At 54.5% G+C, this 22,976-nt stretch overlaps 1 protein-coding gene across 1 annotated transcript; it reads left to right on the top strand.

The window, feature by feature from the left end:
- Positions 1 to 10,030: 10,030 nt before the first annotated feature.
- On the top strand, positions 10,031 to 22,175 carry Tnfaip2 (TNF alpha induced protein 2). The gene is made up of 12 exons (XM_052184977.1): positions 10,031 to 10,123; positions 12,386 to 12,740; positions 12,987 to 13,617; positions 15,347 to 15,461; positions 15,618 to 15,740; positions 15,919 to 16,019; positions 16,604 to 16,702; positions 17,099 to 17,222; positions 17,961 to 18,083; positions 18,310 to 18,465; positions 18,602 to 18,723; positions 20,623 to 22,175. Exons 2-12 carry the CDS (start codon positions 12,401 to 12,403, stop codon positions 20,762 to 20,764), a joined length of 2,076 nt encoding a protein of 691 aa, XP_052040937.1. The 5' UTR covers positions 10,031 to 10,123; positions 12,386 to 12,400; the 3' UTR covers positions 20,765 to 22,175.
- Positions 22,176 to 22,976: the final 801 nt, after the last annotated feature.

The raw sequence follows: 22,976 nt of genomic DNA, 5'->3' as shown, positions 1-22,976 counted from the left end.
CCTCCCTGTCATAGAGGAGAAGTGGTGTTTCCCAGGCCAGGTGTCCCAGATTGGACCTACAGACACCCTTCAGTAGCCATCAGAGTCCTGAGCAGGGATGGGGTGGAGTTGGGGGGCACAGAGCCATGTTTGAGTCTGCTGGGATAAATGCCCAGAATTCTTAGCTCCTTCTAGGAGCAGGGGTCAGGGGTGGTATGACCAGCCCCCCACACTGAGTGTATCAGGGCTGGATGCTGGCAGCAGGTCCAGACCTGGGGAAGGATGGAAGGGGAAGCAGGGGTCGGAGTGGGGTGTGGAGAGGACAGGAATGAGGAAGTGCATTGCTGAGGTTCCCAGCCTCCAAGGCCAGAGGGGAAAGCCAGGAACTTGTACCTGTTGACTGATAAAGCAACTCTTCCTGCTAGCAGGGAAACTGAGGCCTGTAGAGAGCGGGTAGCCTGGAAACCTCATAGATTGGAGTTCAGGGTGTGAGCAGGAGGCACCTCTGTCATAGAGGAGAAGTGGTGTTTCCCAGGCCAGGTGTCCCAGATTGGACCTACAGACGCCCTTCAGTAGCCATCAGAGTCCTGGCAGTGCAGGCTCGTCCTAAGAGGTAACTGAAAACCTGATCCTAGCCAGGTTCCCCCAGAGAGTCCTCTACCTCCCCCCACCCCTCACAGGACAGCAAGGCCCCATCCTGGCTGGGCACCACCTGAGCCTCAAGGCTGAGTGGACTTCCTCACCAAACTGAAGAGAAGGGAGTTTAGTCTTAGCTCTGCCACTGTCTAGATGAGTCTGTAGGCGACTCTTTGTGCCTGTCTGTGCCTCGCTATTTCCAGCTGTGAAATGGGCATGCTGTCAGTGCCTTCCAGCCAGAGGAGCTGCATAGATCTGCCAGAGAGGGTGTGAAAGGAGTTAGCCATAAAGCCAGACCCCTGACTTCCATATGATGCTATGACCCAGCCAGAACATAAACTGCAAAACAATGTTGGACGTTGATCCTGAACCTTGAGGCCTGGGGGGGAGGGGCAGGACCTTGGGTGTTCAGGGGAGCAGAAGGTGGGTATGTATCACGGGTTTGGAGAGATTTGGAGGATGTGCCCAAGCCTGAACAGCATCACACTGCATGGAGAAGGACTTGGGCCTAGTTCTTAGAGCCTTGGACTGTCTTCCTGAGGATCTCTAGACCTGGAAACAGGAAGTCTGGGTTTCCTGGCCGGAAGTGCATATTTAGAATACTGGTACCTCGTGTAAGGAGTGGCGGCGGTGTGTGCTCCTTTGCGAGTTCCTCTGAGCCCTGCAGTGACTGGGAACCAGGCCTGCCTTCCCAAGGCTCAGTCACAGGGAGCCAGAGGCCAAGGAAACAGTCAGAAAGACTGGCTGGGGACCAGAGGGCAGGCTTGAGTGAAGGACTCTGGCTGCTGGCTATTTTGCTCTGAGAGCACTGTGATTTGGGAGCCTCCCATCCCCCCACCTACACAGACTACCCAGAGAGACTCCTTAAGGTGTCTCCTTGGCCACCCTGCTGTCTAGGCCAAGTTTGAGGGGACTGTGAACTGTCTCCTAAAGCTATCCTGGGACTCACTGACTGTTTTCTCGTGGATAATCTGTGCAAGTGTATACGTGTGTGTGTGTGTGTGTGTGTGTGTGTGTGTGTGTGTGTAATCTGCTAGCCCATGTCAACATTGTCAGCCTGTCCCACAGGACAGAGCCTGTGTCCAGCTTCTACTTCTCCCACAAGCAGGGGAGCCTGGAGCCACCTTCTTTGCCTCCCACCCTCAAAGCAAAGCTGTCTCCTGGCCCCCAGCCTCTGCCTGGCCCTTCTCACAAGGTCCCTGATGATCTCTGTCCCTTTTCCCCTGGGCTCTGGCCCAGCCTGGTTCAGTGTGCCATGCCAGGGGTCAGGGGCCAGGTGTCCCAGCCGTGTCCTCGGAGCGTGTCCCTGTGGTCCCTTTCCTTGCTGAGGTTCCATCCCATAAAATGGAGCTGCTAGTGGGGAGGGAGCTTAGGGACAAGCCAGGCTGCGCACGGAGGCCCTGGTGTAAGGGCACTCTGGGTGCCTGTCATCCTGTCATCCTCCAGCCTTCCCAGCCTCTCCCTCTTCCTTCCTTGGCTGCTGATCCTGGCTCCTTCCTTCCTGGCCCCAGACCTCCGCAAGCCACATTCATGGGGGCAACACCCTCAGTGACTTTGAGGTGTTTCCTCTCGTCACTGACCAAGCTGCAGGGGGCAGGGGCAGGAGGCAGCACCACACTATTCCCAATCTTACTTCCTTTGCTACCATACACACATACACACACACACACACACACACACACTCACTCACTCACTCACACAGAAAAGAATAACCAAGAAACCAAAAGCCCCTGGGAACTACAGCAGCTCACCAGAATTTCCATCCATCCATCATCAGTCCCAGGGGAGGGCCAAGCCTGGCCTGCCTTGAGACATTGTCTTTCTCTAGTGGTTCTGAGCAGGAGGCTGGGTGGGATCTGTGCTGGCCACTGAGATAAGGCAGAGGGGCTGCAGGTGCTGAGAGTGGATTCCGCAGCGTTCCAGGCACCCCTGCTCTGCAGCAGCTATGGTGTCTGGGGTGGGAGACAAGCACCCTATGGTAAGAATGGCCAGAGGCTCATCCCAGCCCTGTGTGTCTGTCCCCACTCACACAGGGAACTGAAGTGTAGAAATCATCCTGCCCCGAGTCCACTCCACTTCTAGACCTCTGAAGCCTGGATCAGCCGTGGCAAAGGCACTTTGTCCGTGTACAGACAGACCCACCATTTACTCACCACACAAAACATTCACCATGTCTAGTTGGCTATTGTTTTTTTGAGGCTGGTATCACCATATAGCCCCAGATGACCTGGAACTCTATGTAGGGAACTCCATATAGGCATATTCTATGTATGCCTCTAATTCCCAAGTGCCGGGAATAAAGGCGCACACCCCTGAGCTCACAAGTGTTTTCATACACAGCTTTACCAACCTTACGGGTCTGTGCTGGCAGGATCTGTACTGGCCTAGGATCTGCATTCCCCTAGGTCAAAATTTAAAATGTACTTAGAAGACACAGATTTAAAAGTTCAATATCAAGGCTGGGAGTGTAGTTCAATTGTCAGAACGTTTGGCTAGCACCCACCAAGCCCTGGATTCGATCCTCAACACCCCATAAATCAGGCATGGTGGCACGTGCCTGTAATTTGAACTCTTGGGGAAAAGGGTCAAGAAAATCTGGCAGGAATTCAAGGTCTTCTTTGGCAGAGAGTTCCAGGCCAGCCTGGGATTAGAGATCCTGCCTTATAAAAAAATATAGTAGTCTCTGCCCTGGGGGCGGGGCTTCCAAAATCGATACTTGGTCAAAAAACATACACAAGACATTTCTTTTCTTTTTTATTTATTTTATTTATATGAATACACTGTCGCTATCTTCAGACAAACCAGAAGAGGGTATCAGATCCCATTACAGATGGTTTTGAGACACCCTGTGGTTGCTGGGAATTTAACTCAGAACCTCTGGAAGAGCTGTCAGCGCTCTTAACCACTGAGCCATCTCTTCAGGCCACGAGAGGACATTTCTGTTGTCACTGAGGGACTTGGTTTTATCTGGGGAGGCTAGGATGAGCCAAAACTCAAGTATAGAGGAACCCCAGGTTTTCTGGGGGATAGAAGTCGCCAGAAAATGAACCTGGAATGTTGGGAAGAAGAAAGGTTAAGGGGGGTGTCTGTTTTGGGGGTGCTCCCTCGAGCCATGTCACAGCCTACCTGCTCCCTATGTAGTCACTGTGGTTAAATCCAGTCCCTTGATGCAGACAGTGCGGGTGGGGACCCCACTTATGGCTGTCTGGCTGTGTGACTCTAGGCTCTGTCTTTCTGTGTAAAACCAAGAGATCACAGAGAGAGCTGCTGTGATGGGCTTGGCCCCTGAGGAGCAATTTCCAGGCAGCGGCAGTTACTTCTCTACAATGTCTCCTTTAGAGACCCCGATATCCCCTACCCCCACCCCGGCATCCCCAGGATGCTCGTGGGTCACTAAAAGCCACAGATAGACAAGGTGAAGCTCTCTAAGGCCCATACTATCTCCAAGCCTGAGCCTACATGATGACCTCTCTTGAAGGTTTCTGGCTTTCAGGCAATGGTGGGTGGGACTCCCGCAGACTTGCAAGCACCCTTAGCCATTTTCGGCAGGCCTGAGATTGCCAGGAGAGCTCCTGCCATACGGCCAGCCTGTGTTATGGGGAGAAATCTGAGCAGAACGTACTCCTTCAGCTGATTCCTGTAAGTCACGCTGTTTCAGAGAAGGCCCGTGGCAGGGAGGGCTTGAAGGGATGGAAACTATGTTTGTATCACTGCCTGAGAGCTATTGAGAAAGACTGGCCACTTTTCAACAGAACAGCTGGGCCCGGGGAGGACAGCCCTTGCTTACAGAAAGGTCTGGCGCGGCTGCGGCTGCATCTGCGTTGTTGTCCTGTAGGTCCTGTGTTGTACTCCTCTAGAGACCTCCTAACCCCAGTGCTGCTTTCTCTCAAGAAGCCTACCAGCACTCCCGACTAGACCAGGCCGAGACAGTGCAAGTCTCTAATCCCAGCACTCAAGAGGTAGAGGCAGGCAGACCTCTATGAGTTCGATGCCAGCCTCGTCTACATATCGAGTTCTAGGACACCTAGAGCTGCAAAGTGAGGAGACCCTATCTTGAAAACAAAACAAACAATAACAATAAACAAACAAACAAACAGATATACAGCTTAGGCAAGGGGGGTAGGCCAGGGTCAATTTCCCCATTTGGCAAGCAAAAAAATGAGGCCTTGACTTGTTTACATTGTGGGAAGAGGAGGGGTCTGCAGCTGTGAGCCCCTTCCAAGAGGATGGGGGTGGGGCACTGGTTGCTGGTAAGGAGCTTCTGCTCCCAACTTCTGTAACAGGGCATGTCATTAAGGCTTGGCTGGCTTGTCCTGGTCACCCTATGATCCCAAGGTTGTCAGCAGACCCCAGTCCTTGCAGCTGATGTCCTGAGCAAGTCACTTCCTCTCCAGGAAAGTCTGGGCGAAGAAAGGAAGCCACAGCTCTTGGTGCTTCTCTGAGTCTGGCTTTCTTCGTCTGTTACTAGGAAGACAGTGGCTCTGTTGCTTGCCGTGACTACCTGGCGTGTCCCTAGGAAGCAGGAGAGTCTGACCAAGGTCCTTGGGTCTGACAATGGCCTGAGAAGTGAAAGGAAGAAGCCGTTGTCCTGACAACCAAGGTCAGGCCAGTGGGAAATGCAAGTCATCACAGAGGGGGAAGTGAGTCTAATGACCAGGGGGGATTAGAAGACAGCCTGAAAGGCCTTAGGCTTCCTTCTCAGAGGGTCCACTCCTCGGCCAGCATGGCCCTTGTGACCAAGGTGACCAGCCATGCCCTGGTACAGCCTTCCACTTGGCCAAGTTTTCCACACCTGCCTGATGTCCCCACCTGGCATCTGTGACTGCTGAGCTGTGCCCCACAGTGCTATTTCTTCTGCTTTCAGCTTCTCCTTCTGAGAGCTTCCTCCAGCCATTCTCTCAGCCAGAAAATAAACAAGAGTCAATAGTACACCACTTTGTATTATTCTCTGCCCAGAGCGGGGGAGGGGGGGCGTGGCCTGTTGTGTTGCCCATGATGGCTTAATCAGTTGACTGAGTAAGGCAATGAAAAATATTGATTGGGGTTCCCCCGCCCCATGACAGAATGAAGGACAGCACCTCCTGTTTCCCCATGGAAACTCTTGTCTTTCCTGTGTCTATCTTACATATGTCAAGTTGTATTTCAAATATAAAGTAACCCTAAGGAGGAACAGTAGAGCAGAGTGTAGCTCAGTCCTGATTGGCAGATGGCTGGTGAGGGGACATCTGTGCCTCAGTTTCCTCATCTGTGAAAAGGGATGGTTAGGCGGTACCTAATTCACATGGTTGTAATGAACTCCATTAATGAACACAAACCCCTCAGAGCCTAGCTCGGCGGCTCCAGAGGTCAGAGAAAGTCAACCGTCTGCTCACACAACTGCAAGGAATGGAGTTTGAACTCAGCATCCCCAGCATCACCATTCACAGCAGTGTGCTCCTCAGGGACAACAAAGTGTCGCCCATCCATCAGACAGAATATAATCAGGACCCTAACAGGCAGAAAATGCTACCTCGCTCAATGGCATGGCTCAGCCTTGGGAAAGTGCTAATTAAAGCAGGAGATTGGGTGAGAATGGCTTCTGGGAGAAATGCAGTTTAAAGTCTGTCTTTACAAGTCGAAAGCTCACCCAACCTGCAACCAAGTTAGTGGTTTGAGATCTGTACTTTGAGATCATTTGCAATGATGTATCCTTCTGCACAGTCAACCTGTTCAGAATGAACTGACCTCTAAGAAAAGTATTACAATCTTAGTATACTTCGGACTGTCGACCTGATAAAGTCTTGTAAGCTCAGCTGAACGAGGCTTTGATTGTGCTATCTTTCCTATTTCTCCTTTGTAACTACTGAGAGGCGCTGTTCCTGGGAGTCCACTCACCGTAATAGGGAGCACACCAAAGTACAGATGCAAAGCTCAGCTTGGTGACCCGTGGAGTTTTATTGGGGTTCTGTACAGGTATGTGGGTGGAATGACTCAAGACAGCTGCTATCCAAAAGCCATCACCAACATGGTGACAGTTCGTAACAGTGGGACCTGGAGCTCATAGTGAGCAGCCTGTAGGCAGCTCTGTGGGTTGGAGTGCCCTCTGCAGATAGCTCAGGGGCTCTGAGACTCTTCCAGGAAGACTGGCTGATTTGTTTCTTCCAGGCACTTCGGTTGATCTCTATTTTTCCCAGGAGGCTCGGCTGTTGGGTCTTCTAGGAAGCCCAGCTTATCTGAGAGTTCGTCTTAGCCGTTGTTCTTACAGCTTATAAACCTGCTTGAAGGAGGGGAGCCTAGTGAGTCTGGTCAGTTTCAGGGACTTCCTGTAGCACTTTTGAGTTGTTTACTTGTCTTAACCAGTTTCCCCTCCGCAGAACACCCCACTGTCCCACCTTCCTGCATGTGTACCTGGTGGGGCCTCCCTACAAAACTGAAGCTTTTAACCTGGAGTAAACTGCAGCACAGCAAACCCATTCAAAACAATGTGTGTGCGTGCGACAGCTCTTGGACTGCTGGGAGCAGTGAGCCACACTGTAAACAATATCACAGCCCCCCCTCCCCAGCCCCCAAATGCCCACCCTCCCCCTACAAAATGTGTTGCAAGCAACTTGTGATTATAGCTTGATAAACCCGAATGTGACTTTGTGTGCTAATCTGAGTCAGTAGGACCAGGAAAAACAGGATTTTTCTCCCTTCTGAGACTCCTGTAAAAGAGACAGCACAGAGCTGCTTGTTTCTTTTTGTTACATTTGCTGCACTGTTCAGTATAGGGAGAAAGGCCTGGATTCAGGGTTCCCTTTTTAGATTAGAGCTTTCAAATTAGAATTCATTTAGATTAGACCTATTCCACTATTAGAATGGAAGAAACTCAAACTCTTTTGGATAAATAAGGTCCACTCCTGGGTGACACCAAGAGTTACTCTTTCTTCCCTTGCAAAGCCTCACCACACGGGCTCAAAGGTGAAGGGCTGTATCCACCCACTCACTGGATCCATGGAGCAGACACAGCTGTGGAACGCAGGGATACAAGGGAATGGGCAGTGGTTGTATAGGAAGACAACCAGTACCAACATGTTTAGTTTTTCAGGGGAAAAAGTTCTGTGGAGCTGAAGAGGGGGTTCAGTCTTTAAGGGCACTGGCTGAACTTGCAAAGCACCCAAGTTGAGTTCCCAGCACCCATACTGAGCAGCCTCACAACTGCCTGTAACTCCAGCTCCAGGGGACCCAACGCCCTCTTGTGCACTACCAAGCACCCGCACTCACATGCAGATACACACAGTGAAGAAAAAAAAGTTCTGTGGATGGGGGTGGTTGCGGCTGTTCCTCAGTGTTAGTGCACTTAATGCCAGCAGCCAACGCCCACCACCATTAAAATGGTAATTCTGCATTATGCATATATTATAATTAAAAACATAGAGAGCATGTGATGGTGCCTGCCGGTCATCCTAGCACTCAGGATGTAGAACAGGATTCTGGGTTCCAGGCCTTGGCTCTTGGCCAGGTGCTGGCCAGCAGAGCCTCTGTGCTGGACCAGGAGCCTTTGCCAGCTCTGGCTGCTGCACCAACTCTCAGATGCCAGAGTTGGGACTGGGACAGCAGCTCACCAGGCAAGCTGATCCAGATGTTTCTATCCTGTGGGATCCATTTCTTGGCTGGCTTTCGGGGGAGACTTTGAAAAGGAGTTAACTACCGCTGACCCCGAGAATCAACTGATCTTTGGCCCTCAGCTATCCAAATAGCCCCGTTTTCAAATTTCCTTTGTGTTGGGAAATTCACAGAGGACTTTTGACCCTCATCCTAAACTCTGACAGGGAAAGTGCTTGGTGTGCCCATGCAAGATGGGTGGCATTGGCTTCTACTGTGCTCTGAGCAAGCTGCTGTGGACATCGTGAGGCAAGCATGGAAATACAACATGTGTCCCACAGAGTCTATAGGCTCTGACCAGATGTGTGCTCTTGAAAGCCTGACCCCTCTGTCTCTCAATCCCACCTATGCAGTTTCCCAACCATTTCCTTATCTGTTTGAAATTCAGAGTTGGATCAATAGAGCAGAGGCTGGACAGACTCCGGGGAGGTCATACAATGTGTCAGGAGGCAGCTAGGAAGTGGCAGGCTGGTATTCCTGGGTTCTCGTCCCCTTTCTGTATTTGGATGGGATTGCAGGTACAATCCTAGGGTCTTGGTCTTCCCTGGGTGTCCTGTGGAGCAGGGGCAACACCCAGCTTGGGCCCTGGAGGCTCAATAGAAATGTCACCCATTGGGACCTCAGGGAGAAGCGGTAGCATGTGGTTTGTGTTTTGAGACAGGTTCTCTTTATGTAGCCCTGGCTACCTGGTACTTGCTCTGTAGCCGAGGCTGGCCTCGAACTCAGATATCTGTCTGCTCTGCCTCCCAAGTGCTGGGGTTGAAGGTGCGCATCACTGCCGGCCGCCGGCAGGCAGCCTTCTGTTCTTGCCTTCTACAACCTACCAAGGTATAGGACAGAAGAGAGTCTTAAACCTGGCACTTGGCCACTGCTCCCCAGGAGGAAGAGGAAGTTCTGGGTTTCCAGGGACAACCCCTAAACATAACCCACCTGCTCCGCTGCCCTTCCCTCTCTCCTCAAAGCCCAGCGCCTAGGCTGGCAGGGAAAGGCTAGAGGCGCCCCTCCCCCACCCCAACAAAAGATGGGGAGGAGCCGAGGTCCAAGCAGAGGCAAAAGAGAAGCTGGCATCTAGTAGGGAAAGTCCTGAGTGAGCCCATCTTCCAGAGGGCAGAAATTCCTAGGGGGTGAAACATTCCCCCTTCTACACTAGCCTACACTCCAACTTCCCCAAGGCAGACTCCGAGAAAAAGCCAGCAGAAGAGGGTCCTGGGGATCACACCCAGCCCCAGCCTAGAAAATCTTGTCACTGGGAGCCGGGAGGAGGAGGTTCAGGTGAAGACTGTCGGTCATTTCTGTTTGTGTGACCTCCGGTAACGACGAAGGCGGGCTGCATCACTCAAGACTTGGTGATCCCACTCAAGGTCTTGAGAGGTCCCAGTACCAGTCACGTGCCCAGCCGCCTTAGGACACCTCCTCCAGGAAGCTTTCCTTCCAGGCTTCCAAGGACACAGGGGTGCTCAGAACGGTAACAGCGCGTGGCTTTTAGAGGCGTTGAGGTGGGAGAGGGGTTGAGGTCCCCAGACCTAAGTAGGTGCTGACTGTGTGACGCGGGACAGAGGCTCTGTGCGTTCGCCCCTGCTAGATAGCCAATCAGAGACCGTGGTGGGTCAACGGCTCTCCGCTAAACGAACTCGTGGCTCCCTGTGCACGCGTGCCGGGACCACTCGGGACCACTCTTTCCAGGCTATTGGGAACAGCAAAGCGACCCCGCCCCTCTCTCTACCGGCCCGGCCCCGCCCCCAGCACTGGAATCGGCCGGCCGAGGCGCCCGCAGCGGATTTTCCGCGGTTGCGGCTGGTGGAGCAGGCGGAGTCTGGGCGGAGCTTGCGACTATTTTAGGCGGGCTCCTCCAGGGCCGGGACTAAGGCGTCCTGTCCTGGACACAGTAAGTGACCTCTGCCGCTGTGCCTCTGTCCCTACCGCTCTACATTGCTTCCCTTCCAGTCCTGACATAAAGTGGATTCGCCGAGGGAATGGCCCTGAGTGGCCGGGGGACGCGGGCGGGATCTTTCGGGGTCCCTTGACCTCCAGCATACCCGCTGCTAGGGACGGACGTACAGGCTTTACTCTGAGCCACTCCCGCCAGGGTCCGGGGTCCCCGCGCGTAGCGAGGGGTTCTCTCTGGATAAACACGGGGAGTAGGGACGGGGACAAAAGCTAGGGAGTCTGAGGTTTACAGAAGGAAGGTTCCAGCACCCGCGGGACTCCCTGTCCGGATGATCTCTTGTGGGGCAAGAGTCAGTAAGTTGCAAGACCAGGAAGATTCTCTGTGGTGTCCAGAATTCAGGGAGGTGACACCATCCAGCTACCAGATGCAGCCATCCCGTGTGCCTCTGGGACTCCATCGTGCCTCAGTGGGTCCGGCTTGGTGATGTTTTAAACTGCATCCCATCACTCCTGCTGCCTTCCCCCTCTGCAGTCAGGGATTCAGGGTAACTCACTCCTAAGGCCCATCATCCAGTGCCAAGCTTGTGATTTTGCCACATCCTCTGAGCAGCACTGGGAATGGGAGTGGCGGGACGGCAGCTCATCCCCATTTTACAGACGGGAAAGGTGAGACCTACTGAGGAAGGGCGTTGTTGAGCCCTAATACTGGCGAGAGGTGTAGCCAAGCCCACAGCTGGTCCTTCCTCTTACACCAATAGCCTCTGACACTGGAGGGCAACTGGGGCCAGACATGCAGGTCAGCAGCTCCGTCAGCTACGCCAGCCCTTGTGGATGTTTGCCATGCATGTGGGATAGGTTGGCACGGGCCTTTAAAACTGCCTGGCCCTATCTCAGGCCTCATGAGGTTAAAGAGAGAGGGCTCTCTCTGTTCAGGGCACCTGGTGAGGGTGATAAGACCTGGGAAAGAGGAGCCCAGGCTTCCTGTCTAATCGGGGTGCTCTACCCAGCCCCTAGTTATGAGATAAGCCCCCCAGGAGACAGACCCGGGTAACTGAGCTGGTGGGAGGCAGCGAAGGTGTTGGGAAGGAGCCCTTGGCATCTGCTGTGCTTGGGGCAAGCACCTCCCTCCGCAGTTTCCGGTTCTCCTTTGTGATGCGAGTCTTCCCACCAGCCTTACCGAGCTGTTCCTGAATCGCTCCAGGTCATTTTGAAGAACTGAAGCATCAGCTTGGGGTTTTTATTCTTGAGGGATGGCGCAGGGAGACCACCCCCTGGTAATGGCTCACACGTTTCCCAGAGAGGCCCTGCTCCTGTCTGCTCCCTCCCTCCCTCCAAGTCAGCCATGTTCCCTCAGGTGCTCTCCCTCTCTCTGACAATCCACAGACAGGAGGGGAGGTGGAGGCCTGAGAAAAGCCAATCCTTTGAGGGAGATGCTCTGACCTCCAAGCTCAAGCCATTGACCACAAGGTTTATTTTAAGCTAAATAACATACTTGCTGGGGAGACAAGGGATGGGATAGGCACCCAAGAAGGGAGGGGAAACAGAGGGCTTTGTGAAATTGTGCCCCACCCCGTTTGGAGACAAGCAGGGGTAGGGTTCTACACTCACGTTGCTGTGTGACCTCAGGAAGGCCTATGCTTTGCCCACACGGAAAAGGTTACCTGGGGTCATTTGCCCAGAAGTCTGACCCCCTAATCCTAAACCAGCATAGCATAAGGGACAAGCTCTGTTCCTCTGGTGTCCCGGGACAACAGCTGTATCCTTGCTTGTGGTATATTTCTGTGACCCCCCCCCAAAGCTAAATAAGACCCGTGAGAGGAGGCGGAGGGGGGAGGCAGAGGCTGAGCTCAGTAGGAAGGGTGCTAGGCTCTGTGACCACCGCATGGCTGTGGACTTTTAGACCTGTTCTTGCTGCCCCAAGGACTAGCAACCTCTCTCCTCCCCTGAGTCTGGTGGAGTTGGAGAGACACTCGCATGTCATGTCGTGGCCCCTTCCTTTCCCTCCAGGAGGCTGTACTGTCAGTGCTCCCTCAGCCTGGAAGCTCTGGAGCCTCCAGCTTCTTCCTTGCCTAAGGAGACAAGCTGTGAACACTACAGTTCCCATAGCCAAGGAGGGAGAAGGGTTGAGGACCAGGAGTCGAGGGGGTCTGGTGGTTTTACAGAAGAAAATAGAGCACTGTTGGGGCTGTGAGCTGCTCTGCGCGCTCAGGCCGTACACTGTGGCCTCTGGTGTCTCCATTGTCCCATCTCCAATCTGCAGGCCTGAGCCAGGGCGATGCTGAAGATGGTGACTTTCTTCCAAGGGCTTCCTGGCCAGCAGTCTGTGCCAGGGACCCTGGACTTCGCTGGAAGCCCCCAAAAGCCACGTTCCATATCCGAGGCAGAATCAGAGACTTCCATGTCTGAGGCTTCCTCTGAGGACCTGATGCCCTCCCAGGAGGCTCCCGATGGGGAAGAGGAGTCTGCAAAGAAGAAGGAAAAGAAGTCCAAAGGACTGGTGAACATGTTCAGTGTCTTCACCAAAGGGAAAAAGAAAAAAAAGGACCAGCCCAGATTATCAGATCCGGAAGTGCCACCCAAGTCCAGGTCCGAGTTAGATGGTCCACTGCCCACAGGTAGGCTGTGGTGGCAGCTGGGGTTGGAGCGGAACGAATCAATTTGTCCGGGTTTGGGCAGTGTAGGGGGCTCATAAGCCACTCAGCCGGACCGTGGGCAGCTGAGACAGCTAAGCGAGTCACCAGTCTGGGAGTTCTCCGCTTCTGTCTTCGGTCCTGTATGGGACATTGGCCTCATCACTGGGACCACAGCCTCTTCTTGTCCCCGGGGTGTTTGTCGGTCTCACGCGGGTTTCTGCATTTCAGTGGAGGAGCTCAAGGAGGCCCTGGAGCGCGGGCGGCTGGAGGTGGCGTGGCAGGTGCTGGCGTTAGAACGGCAGCTCGAGGCTGCGGCGGCGGCGGGTGGCACGAGCGACGAGGAGCTGGTGTGGCGGCAGAGCAAGGTGGAGGCGCTGTACGTGCTGCTGCGCGACCAGGTGCTCGGGGTGCTGCGGCGGCCGCTGGAGGTGGCGCCCGAGCGGCTGAGCCAGGCGCTGGCCGTGGTGTCGCAGGAGGAGCTCGAGGACCGCCGGGCGTCCGGGGGACCCTTGGCGGCGGCACTGGAGGCCACGCGCCCGCGGCGATGGCTACAGCTGTGGAGGGGCGTCGTGGCGGAGGTGGCAGCGGAGCGTCTGGACGCGCAGCCGGCCACGGTGCCCGAGGGCCGCTCCGAGGCCGAGAGCAGGTTCCTACACATGGGCCGCACCATGAAGGAGGATCTGGAGGTGGTGGTGGAGCGGCTGAAACCGCTGTTCCCCGACGAGTTCAACGTGGTGCACACCTACGCCGAGCGCTACCACGAGCACTTCGCAAGCCACCTGTGCACCTTGGCGCAGTTCGAGCTGTGTGAAAGGGACACCTACTTGCTGCTGCTCTGGGTGCAGAACCTCTATCCCAAGTGAGCAATGCTAGTGGGTGGGATGTGTCCCCTCTGCGACACCAGAGCCAGACAGCTTGAGCTGAAAGCCAGTGTTGGGGTGAAGGGAGAGAGGTGGGACTTGTACCTGGCAGGTTGACTTTGCACTTCTATTTCCTGAACCTTTCCCATTCTGCGGTTGGGGCAGGGGGCGGGGGGGGGGAAGCACAGAAAATGAATTCGCTCTCTAGGAGTCAGAACAGGGATGAAATCGAGTAGGAGGGGCTATGACGGAGAAATGGAAACGGGGGTGGGGTGGGGGGGAGGCCAAAGCACTGGGTTTGAGAAGAGACCTGGTCTGGGGGAGTCAGGCAGCCTCGACATATTGCGTCAGTCCACATTTTAATGAGTGTACAGTCAGGCAGGGAGGGAGTAGGAGGACTGGCGTTCCAGGCAGGGGGAGTGACACACACGGACAGCTGAGCTGAACTGCAGCGTCTCAACAGTCCCAAGCAAGAGAGGTAGCAACAGTGGAGTAGCATTAATTCCTCTCAAGGAACCATTCAGATAGAATCACCCAGGGCTGGGCGCTGAGCACCTTAGGTAGGAAGGAGGCTGTGCCGGGAGGTGAGCAGTTGGCACTCATCTGGGTCAAGCCTCAGGCATCCTCTGACTGGCCCGACTCCATGGATCCACAGTGTGCCTACCATCTACACCACATGGGGGAGTGACTTGTGGAAATGCCACAGCACTAGAAACCAGGGATTCTTACTGAATCCTCAGACCTGAGTGTAAAGTCTGCAGGAAGAAAGGCTGGAGGTATGGACGCCAGGCGTGTGCAGTGAGCGTGTGATTCGGTGCTGAGCCAGCCTCCTGGAGGGGGAGGGCGCGGGTAGAAAGGACACAATAGGGGCGGTAGGTGAAGAGCCAGCAGGACACAGGGAAAATAGGCAGGGACTTCCAAAGATAGCTAGGCCCTGCTGTAGCTCCTGCTGGGTTGTCCTGACTCACCAGGAAATGCCAGGCACTCATACCCCTGCCTGATCACCTTCCTGCCTCTGTGATATTCTGGGGTCTCCTGACTCGGGATGGAGCTGCAAAGCAGGAAGCTAGGGCTAGCCTGGACTCGGAGTCCACTGGAGGCATGTCGAGGCCCGGCCCGGGAGGACCAAAGTGTGACTCAGTGCAGGCAGAGAAGGCCCTTCTTAAGGTTCTCAGTAAACAAAGGCCTTTAGGAAGTGCCAGGGCTGTGCAGGTTCCCCTGGGAATTCTAGGCCACTTTAAGGCACCAAGAAAGCTCCGTGGAGCTGTTCCAGGGCAGCCCTTCCTGTTCAGCTACTGAGGCTGACCCGGTTGGTCGGTCAGAGTGGTAAGGCTGGCTTGGGGTCAGAAGCTGGGCTGTATCTGTGTAAAAGGGGAGACCCAAGGGCTGGACAGATCAGATGTGAAAGCTGGCTCTGGGGTGAAGGCATTGTTGGTGGCCAGGCCAGATGCAGAGGGAAGGAGGAAGGTCCTTCAGTGAGTGACTGGCGGGGTGCAGGGTCCCCCCCAGGCCCAGAGGTCTGGGAAACTAAAGCAGGAGTAGATGGGGGAGGGGGTAAGAAGATGCAGGCTGACCTCAGCTTGCACTAAACTGAGTGTGGTCCTATGTGAAGAGCTCCCCCACCCCTGTGTGGGGTGACTGGATCAGCAGCTGAGGGGTGGCTGGGCTAAGCAGCAGGGACTCTGTGGGCTGTGCTCCCATGCCGGTGTCTCCCTGTGTCGCCCGCAGTGATATTCTCAACAGCCCTAAGTTGGCACAGGAGCTTCAGGGTGTCCGGCTTGGGAGCCTCCTGCCTCCAAAGCAGATCAGATTGCTGGAGGCCATGTTCCTGTCCAATGAAGTGGTGAGTCCAAATAACGGGTGGGGCCAGGGAGGGCCAGGTGGAGGGAGGAGGGAAGAGTAGAAACCAGACACGGGACTCCCAGAGTGTGACAGAGACTTCTGAATGAGCTTGGTGACAGGCTTGGTGCTGCTGCGACCGGTGTGTCTTTTCCCCTAGACCAACGTGAAGCTGCTCATGACCCGAGCTTTGGAGCTAGAGTCTCAGCGCTGGGCCCAGGATGTGGCTCCCCAGAGCTTGGATGGCCACTGTCACAGTGAGCTGGCCATCGACATTCTCCAGGTACCACTCACTGTCCCCCTCAGTCCCATGGTGCACAGGGACAGCCACAGCTGTGATGGGGTGGGGGGGGGACCCTCAGAGCTCCAGTCCCATGCTCCAGCATGCACACCTCCCATGCTCTGCCCCTGCCCGGCGCAGAGCGGGGAGCTGTGCTATGCTCACCCACTGCTCCCTGCAGATCATCTCACAAGGCCAGACCAAGGCTGAGAACATCACTTCCGATGTGGGGATGCAGATAAAGCAGTTGCTACTGGTGGAGCTGGCTGCGCTACTGAGGAGGTAGGTGCGCCTGCAGCACCAATGCAGGCCTGCAGCACCATGAGCCCCTGGCCCTCCTTGCGCTTAGGGTGGGGGAATCCAAGCTAAGTGAGTTTTCCCCCTGCCCTTGTCAAGTACCGCACAGCATCCTCTGGCCCCACCCCCTGAATCCAGGGCGCCACAGTTTCTAGTAGGGTGGCCCCCACAGGGAGCTGGCACCTCCTGACCTCCTTCATCCCCAAAGCTCCTTGGCAGAGCAGTTTGTAGCTTCAAAGAAGAGACAGCCACCATGAGGAATGGAAGCTCCTGTCACCCCTTCCCACGAATTCCCACCCTCAGAATTCACTCGTTTCCCTCCCACTTCTGAGAACACCATTGGCCTCCCAGTTACAGAGAGGGACTGGGGAAAGGAGGGATCTGGGACAGGAATACGGACCCCAGAGTCAGTTCTCATGGGCTCCGGCTCCTCTGGCCTCAGGTTTTGCAACTTGTAATGTGATGTTTAGGAGCTTACGGCCCTTCCCAGCAACCCGCAGACAAGGGAGTGGTTTGTATGGTTTCGGTGCTTAAACTGCTCCTGAAGGTGCCCCTTCTGGTTTTGTCAGCTACCAGCGCACCTTTGATGAGTTTCTAGAGAAAAGCAAACTCCTGAGAAATTATAGAGTGAACATCATCGCCAACATCAACAACTGCCTGTCCTTCCGGTGAGAACCCTGGGCAGATTTGCCTGATGGAAAGACAAGACCGGACAGATGGGAGGTGGAGCAGCCAGGGGGAATCGAGGGTCACGAGGCTGGGAGGAAATGGCTGGGCCAGGAGCAGTCACAGCCAAGGGGTGGGGTCCCCAAAGAGTCACCAGGATGCAATCGACTTATTTATTAGCTTAGTCTTATGATAAAACTGTGAAAGCAGAAGACAAACTTAAGGGTGGAGAGCTGGAGATTTGCCGAGGGCAGAAGGGGATGTGCCTGGGGCATAAATGGGAAGACCTGGACTGGATCCCAAAGGGAACAAGAAACTGCTGAGCCTCCGAGAGTGTCTGTAGCTGCTGTAGGCTGCGCGCAGCAGGCTGTCATGAGCTCCTTCTGTTCGTTCTCCAGCACTTCTGTGGAGCAGAGGTGGCAGATACCTCATGAGTCTCTGAACCGCCTGGTGGAGCCTTTAAAAGACCTCAAGGCTCATGGCTTCGACACCCTGCTCCAGAGCCTGTTTTCAGACCTGAAGGTATCAGGAGCCCCATTCTCCCCTGCCTTCCTCCTAAAGTCTGGCACAGGAGGGAAGGCAGGGATGTGGGTGATAGAAGCCCTCCCCCCTACACACACACACACACTCACTGTGCCTCAGACTTGCGGGAGGCACAGCTGGGGAGATGCAGTGTTGCTGGGGATGTCCAGGTGATGGCCCCCTAAAGTGCTCTCTGGCTGACCCATCTCACATCCTGACTTTGCCCTGGCCTGGAAGGGTTACAGAGTTGGGTACATCTGGGGGAGACTGAGTCCCTCACCACCATTCCTGGCTCCCTGAAGCTCGGGACCTTTGATAGCTAGATTCCATCTTGTGGGGTGGGATAGGGAGGTTCCCTGCTCAGCCTCGGGGCTGGAGGTGCGAAGGGCAGTGGGTAAGGAAAGCCCACAGGGTGACCCTGGATGCCCTGGCTCAGGGCTCAGCCCAGCCAAGCTCACAGCCTTGTTTATGCAGGAATTTATTTATTTAAGAAGGAGGCAGTGGAAAAGACCTCAGGGCTGCAGACAGGCGCTCCTGAGCCACAGCTGGGTGACCTTGGAAAAAGGGTACACACAGACTGCCTCTGCTTCCGATCTGAGAGCAGGGACCTGACAGCTAGCCAGCTCCTGGAAAGCCCTTGGGACCCTGCTGGTCATGAGTGTGTATGTGAGGGTGTCTGCGCTTAGCCGCCCTTCCTTTCTGGGTGTGACCAGACATCCTGCCTCTCGCCTGTCTCAGCCACTCTTTAAGAAGTTCACACAGACCCGCTGGGCAAAGCCAGTTGAGACCCTGGAGGAAATCATCAGTACTGTGAGCGTCAGCCTGCCTGAATTCTCAGAGCTGCAGGACTGTTTCCGGGAGGTGAGGACTGGGGATTGGAGAAGTCTGGACAGCCATGCTGAGTAGCAGCGTTTAGACCCCACACCCACGTGTGTTCACACACGCACACACGCACACACAGAAATGCAGACACCCATGCCCACACTTTTGGGTTTTTGCCTTGGAAGCTTCAATTCAGGGGAGGAGATGGGCACCCAGGGGTGGGTGTCAGCCGATGGCTCACTTCCGCTGGCATCTGCCTGCCCAGGAGCTCATAGAGGCTGTGCACCTGCACCTGGTGAAGGAGTACATCATCCGGCTCAGCAAACGGCGTCTGGTCCTCAAGACTGCTGAGCAGCAGCAGCAGCTGGCAAGGCACATCCTCGCCAACGCGGACGCCATTCAGCACTTCTGCACTGAGAGCGTGAGTGCCCCACCCACCCCAGGAGCCCCAGGCAGCCCCACCGGGCCTCTCCAACCTGGGTATCTACTGCTCTAAGTATCTCCTAGTGCCCCTGGGGGAAAGGGACATGGGTCTTCAACCAGCCCTCTTCCTTCAGGGCTCCACTGCAACCTGGCTACACCCTGCCCTCCCTACGATCGCTGAGATTATTCGCCTGCAAGATCCCAGCGCCATTAAGATTGAGGTGGCCACATATGCCACGTGGTACCCTGACTTCAGGTAAGCACTGGAAGCTCTCAGAAAATGGTTTGCCAGGTCCCACCGTGATCTGAGCGTACTGGGACTAGAGTCTCCTCATGCCCCACTCAGCTGTTAAGGCTCCGTCAAGGTGGGGCTGTGATGTCTGGCCTATACTAGATGCTGTCTTCATGCTCTCAGACACCGCTAGGAACTCAAGCATTTGGCATTATTAGAGTCCATAAAGGCTGGCACCGTTTATGGTCTGTAGCTGAGGCTTAGGGAACGGAGGGAATGTGACCAAGTTAGTATAGTCATGACAAGGTCAGGTAGCATGTTCCACCACTCATGTGCTGAGTTTTATGTGATAGTGCTGTTCAGTGAGGAAAGTGAGTCCTGGATCTATCGCTCAGCCTGGAGGTGGCTGTCTCTTGCACCCTCATGTTCCTGACTGAGGACCTGGTGAGCCATGGACAGGGTTCCTTCCTAGGCCAGGTTCTCTGATAAGAACATTTGGTCTTGACTCGGGTTGGCCTAGCTTAGCCTAGTCTGTCAAGTGGCTAACCCACCTCACCTGTTCATCTATCCCAGCCGACCCACCCCACCTGTTCATTCATCTATCCCAGCCAACCCACCCCACCTGTTCATTCATCTATCCCAGCCGACCCACCCCACCTGTTCATTCATCTATCCCAGCCGACCCACCCCACCTGTTCATCTATCCCAGCCGACCCACCCCACCTGTTCATTCATCTGTCTACATAGATTGACCATGCACACAAGCCCCCATCCACCTATCTACCTGTCCATCCACTAGTCTATGTGCTTACTCCTGTCATCCACATATCTATCAACCGACTTCCTGTGTAGTTGTCTATCTGGTCTCACCCATCTGCTAGCATTCTGTTCCGTCCATCCATCCAGTTACCTATCCAGATTCTGCTCACTCCTAAACCGTCCATCCATCCATCCACCCTTCCATGCAGTTACCAGTCCATCCATCCATCCATCCATCCATCCATTCATCCATCCATCTGTACATCCATCTGTCTATCCATCTATCCTTCCATGCAGTTATTCATCCGTCCATTGTCTGTCCATCCATCCATCCATCCATCAATCATTCCATGCAGCTACCCATCCATCTCTCCATCTGTCCATCCATCCACCCTTCCATCCATCCACCCACCCACCCACCCACCCATCTATCCACCCACCCACCCATCCATCCACCCACCCACCCATCCACCCATCCATCCACCCACCCATCCACCCATCCATCCACCCATCCATTCACCCACCCACCCATCCATTCATCCATCCAACCATCCACCCTTCTACCCACCCATCCAACCATCCACCCTTCTACCCACCCATCCATCCATCCACCCACCCACCCACCCATCCATCCGTGAACTCTCTCCTACCCACCTGTCCACTTATCCCTGTCCTTTGATCCCACCAACAGCCATTGGTCAGTATTGTAAACACTGGACTTCCTGCTGCCCTACGCTGCAGGATGCAGTGAAACACTGGGAAGCGGGGTCTCGGTCCTCTCCCTGTAGCTTACAGCCTGCTGAGGGCTAACCATGATGAGACAATCAAACAGAAAGAGAAAATTCCAAGCTCTAGAGTTCAGTCACCATGAATTAGAGGGGCTGCTGACCAGAGTGCAAAGCCACTTAGGGACATGGCATTTAGCTGAAACTTAAAGGTTGGGAAGGAGCTGGCCACCTCAAGGGTGTGGGGAGAAACATTCTGGGGTGACAGCCAGTGCAACTTTGGGGCTGGAGAAGGAAAGATCCAGGGAGGGCAAGGCTGCCTACGGGCCAGAGCAGCTGGCTGCAGGTTCTGTGGCAGTCTGGAGTCAGGACTGCCAGCGAGGGCTGTGAGCAGGAGTGTCTGTGACCACGGGCTGACGGTGCCCTCTCTCCTTGCCAGCAAAGGCCACCTGAACGCCATCCTGGCCATCAAGGGCAATCTACCGAGCAGTGACGTCAGGAGCATCCGGAACATACTGGACATCAACACAGGAGTGCAGGAACCTTCCAGACCCCTGTTCTCCCTTATAAAAGTTGCTTAGCTTTTCCAAAAGTCTGATATGCTAATGAGACCCAGGGAACATCGGGCACAACTCCAGTCTGGGGTGCTCAGTGGCGCCAGCTCCATGACCCATCACCAGGCTCCCACATTCTGCTTCTGCCCAGCCCAGTTCTGGAACAAGATCTGGCAGCCAAGATTGGACCGGTGCTGGTCCATTGGGGTCCAGACCCCACTCAAGGGAGTTGACATGTGAGCATGCAAGAGATTTCTTGTAAATGATTATTCGTCTCAGGTAGAGTGACCTCTGCCTACCTACACTGTAGTCTGCCTTTTAATGGCCTGAATAGCCCCGCCCAGCTCCCTAGGACCAGGGAAGAAGCCTCATAACTGTTTCCTTCAGCCCAGGGATGTCATGAGATAGAACTGAAAACACAGGAAGAAAGAAGGGATAGCATCTGATCTGGGTCCTGGAAGGAGGCCTGTGAAGGGGCAGTGACAGAGCTAGCCCCTGCCAAGTGGCTCCTGGTACCACTCAGCTAGAAGGGCCCTCTTATTCACTCCCCTGGGCTGCCCTTGGTGGTCTATGTTTGTGTTTGGGGAGTGACCCTGGAGGCCTTGGCAGAGCACGGGCCTCCTGGGTTCTCTCAGATCGCATCTTGTTTCATTTAGAAATAAGCCAAAGGCTACCCTCTGGAGTCTGGTGGGAATACAGGGGTCTGGCAAGCACTTTATTAGCTTCCTGTTGGTGCTGTACCAAATTTCCACACCAAGTGGGTTTGAACTACAACTTTTCCTTCGGTTCTGCAAACCAGAAGTCTGATACAGGACTGAAATCTAAATGTGGTCAGGGCCCATTGCTGCTGGAAGCCCCAGGGAGAATGGTTTCCTGGTCTTTCCCAGTCTTTAGGGGTTACCCACATCTCTTGTCTAAGACCCTACTACCTTCAGAGCCAGAGACAGCTACACATGTTCCTCAGGCCACCACAGGTCCACTGGTTCAGAACCCACTGTGATTTAGGATCCCCATGACCACAGCCTCCTCGATTCCAGCTGCAACGTTAACTCCTGTCACCTGATAGTTATTGGCTGTGAGGACCAGTGGCCACGGGGGTCTACCCTGGAAAACAGGAATGCAGTTTGCCACCACAGCACCTGCACTCCTTAGACCCACTCCGCTCTAGCCGTGAGAGCCCTACTCAGCACTGCCCCAGCCTTGATTCTCCGGGGTTCGAGGCTGGGATTCAGAGCCTCTCCTTGCCCTATGGAGCTGGCCAGGGTGAGTGATGCACACGGCTTTTGTACTCTTGTAGACATTAGCTTGTCGATGACATTAATATTGTTAATATTGTTTTTATAGTGTTGATTTTGTATGCATGTACTCAGGACAGAATCCAGAGGGTTTTTTGTTTTTTTTTTTTTTTTTTAAATATAGCTCGATATTTCAAAAGTGACCGTGGAGTGGTTTATTTGGTGAATTGCAGAGTTGGGGGAGGGGCCGAGCTGTGTCTAGCAGCTTCTCCCACCTTTCTCTGCAAACCCTCTCTCCTCTAGCTCTCTAGCTCTGCTCCACGGCACAGTTCCAGCCTCCCAGTCCCTAGGGTCCAGACTATAGTATGTTTGCCCCTTCCAGATCTAGACTTAGTCCTTCACCCCTGTGTGTCTCTGCCTAGAAGTTGGAAACTGGCCATCCTGAGGCTTTGGGGCAGAGTTGGGGGGACGGTGAGATGTGGGCTGTCATCACGTTAACTGCATGTTTGGACTCACTGAACAAGAAGTTCCTGGTTTACATGCAGTGGGCAGGGCATGATGGCCTCCTCCTCTGCATCCCGGTCTGGACCTAGAATCTGAGGCAGTGCAGAGTCTCTAGGGAGTAAGGGAACATGACAAACCCATTCCACAAAGTTCAGGAATTCAGGGGTGTGGTGAGGAATTGGTACACCCCTCCCAATGTCCCAATGAGGGACATGTGGAGTTCATTTGTGTGCGTGTATGCGTGTCTGTCTGTGTCTGTGTGTCTTGCTGGAGAATTCGATGGGATGGGGATGGTTTGAATCCCACCATGAAGAGGGAAGTCAGTCTGGAGAGCAAAGGGTCAGCTGGGGCAGGACCCCTCCATGCCATGCCACCAGCTGCAGACCTGTCTCTCTCACAGAGCCCAGGGATTTGGAGTCATACATTCCTACCTGGGACCTCCTACCAGGATGGCTAAGGACCAAGAGGAAACTAAGCTTCTGGGTCAGATGGTCACATGG

Source organism: Apodemus sylvaticus, chromosome 6 (assembly GCF_947179515.1).
Source record: "Apodemus sylvaticus chromosome 6, mApoSyl1.1, whole genome shotgun sequence".
NCBI lineage: Eukaryota > Metazoa > Chordata > Mammalia > Rodentia > Muridae > Apodemus > Apodemus sylvaticus.
Note: the sequence above shows the minus strand (reverse complement) of the source record. Positions and strands in the feature narration are given on the sequence as shown.

Coding starts and splice junctions, on each gene's coding strand:
- Tnfaip2 (XM_052184977.1), top strand. CDS start 12,401: ATGCTGAAGATGGTGACTTTCTTCCAAGGGCTTCCTGGCCAGCAGTCT. Junction 17,223..17,960: donor GCCTGTTTTCAGACCTGAAG/GTATCAGGAGCC, acceptor CGCCTGTCTCAG/CCACTCTTTAAGAAGTTCAC. Junction 18,084..18,309: donor TGCAGGACTGTTTCCGGGAG/GTGAGGACTGGG, acceptor CTGCCTGCCCAG/GAGCTCATAGAGGCTGTGCA.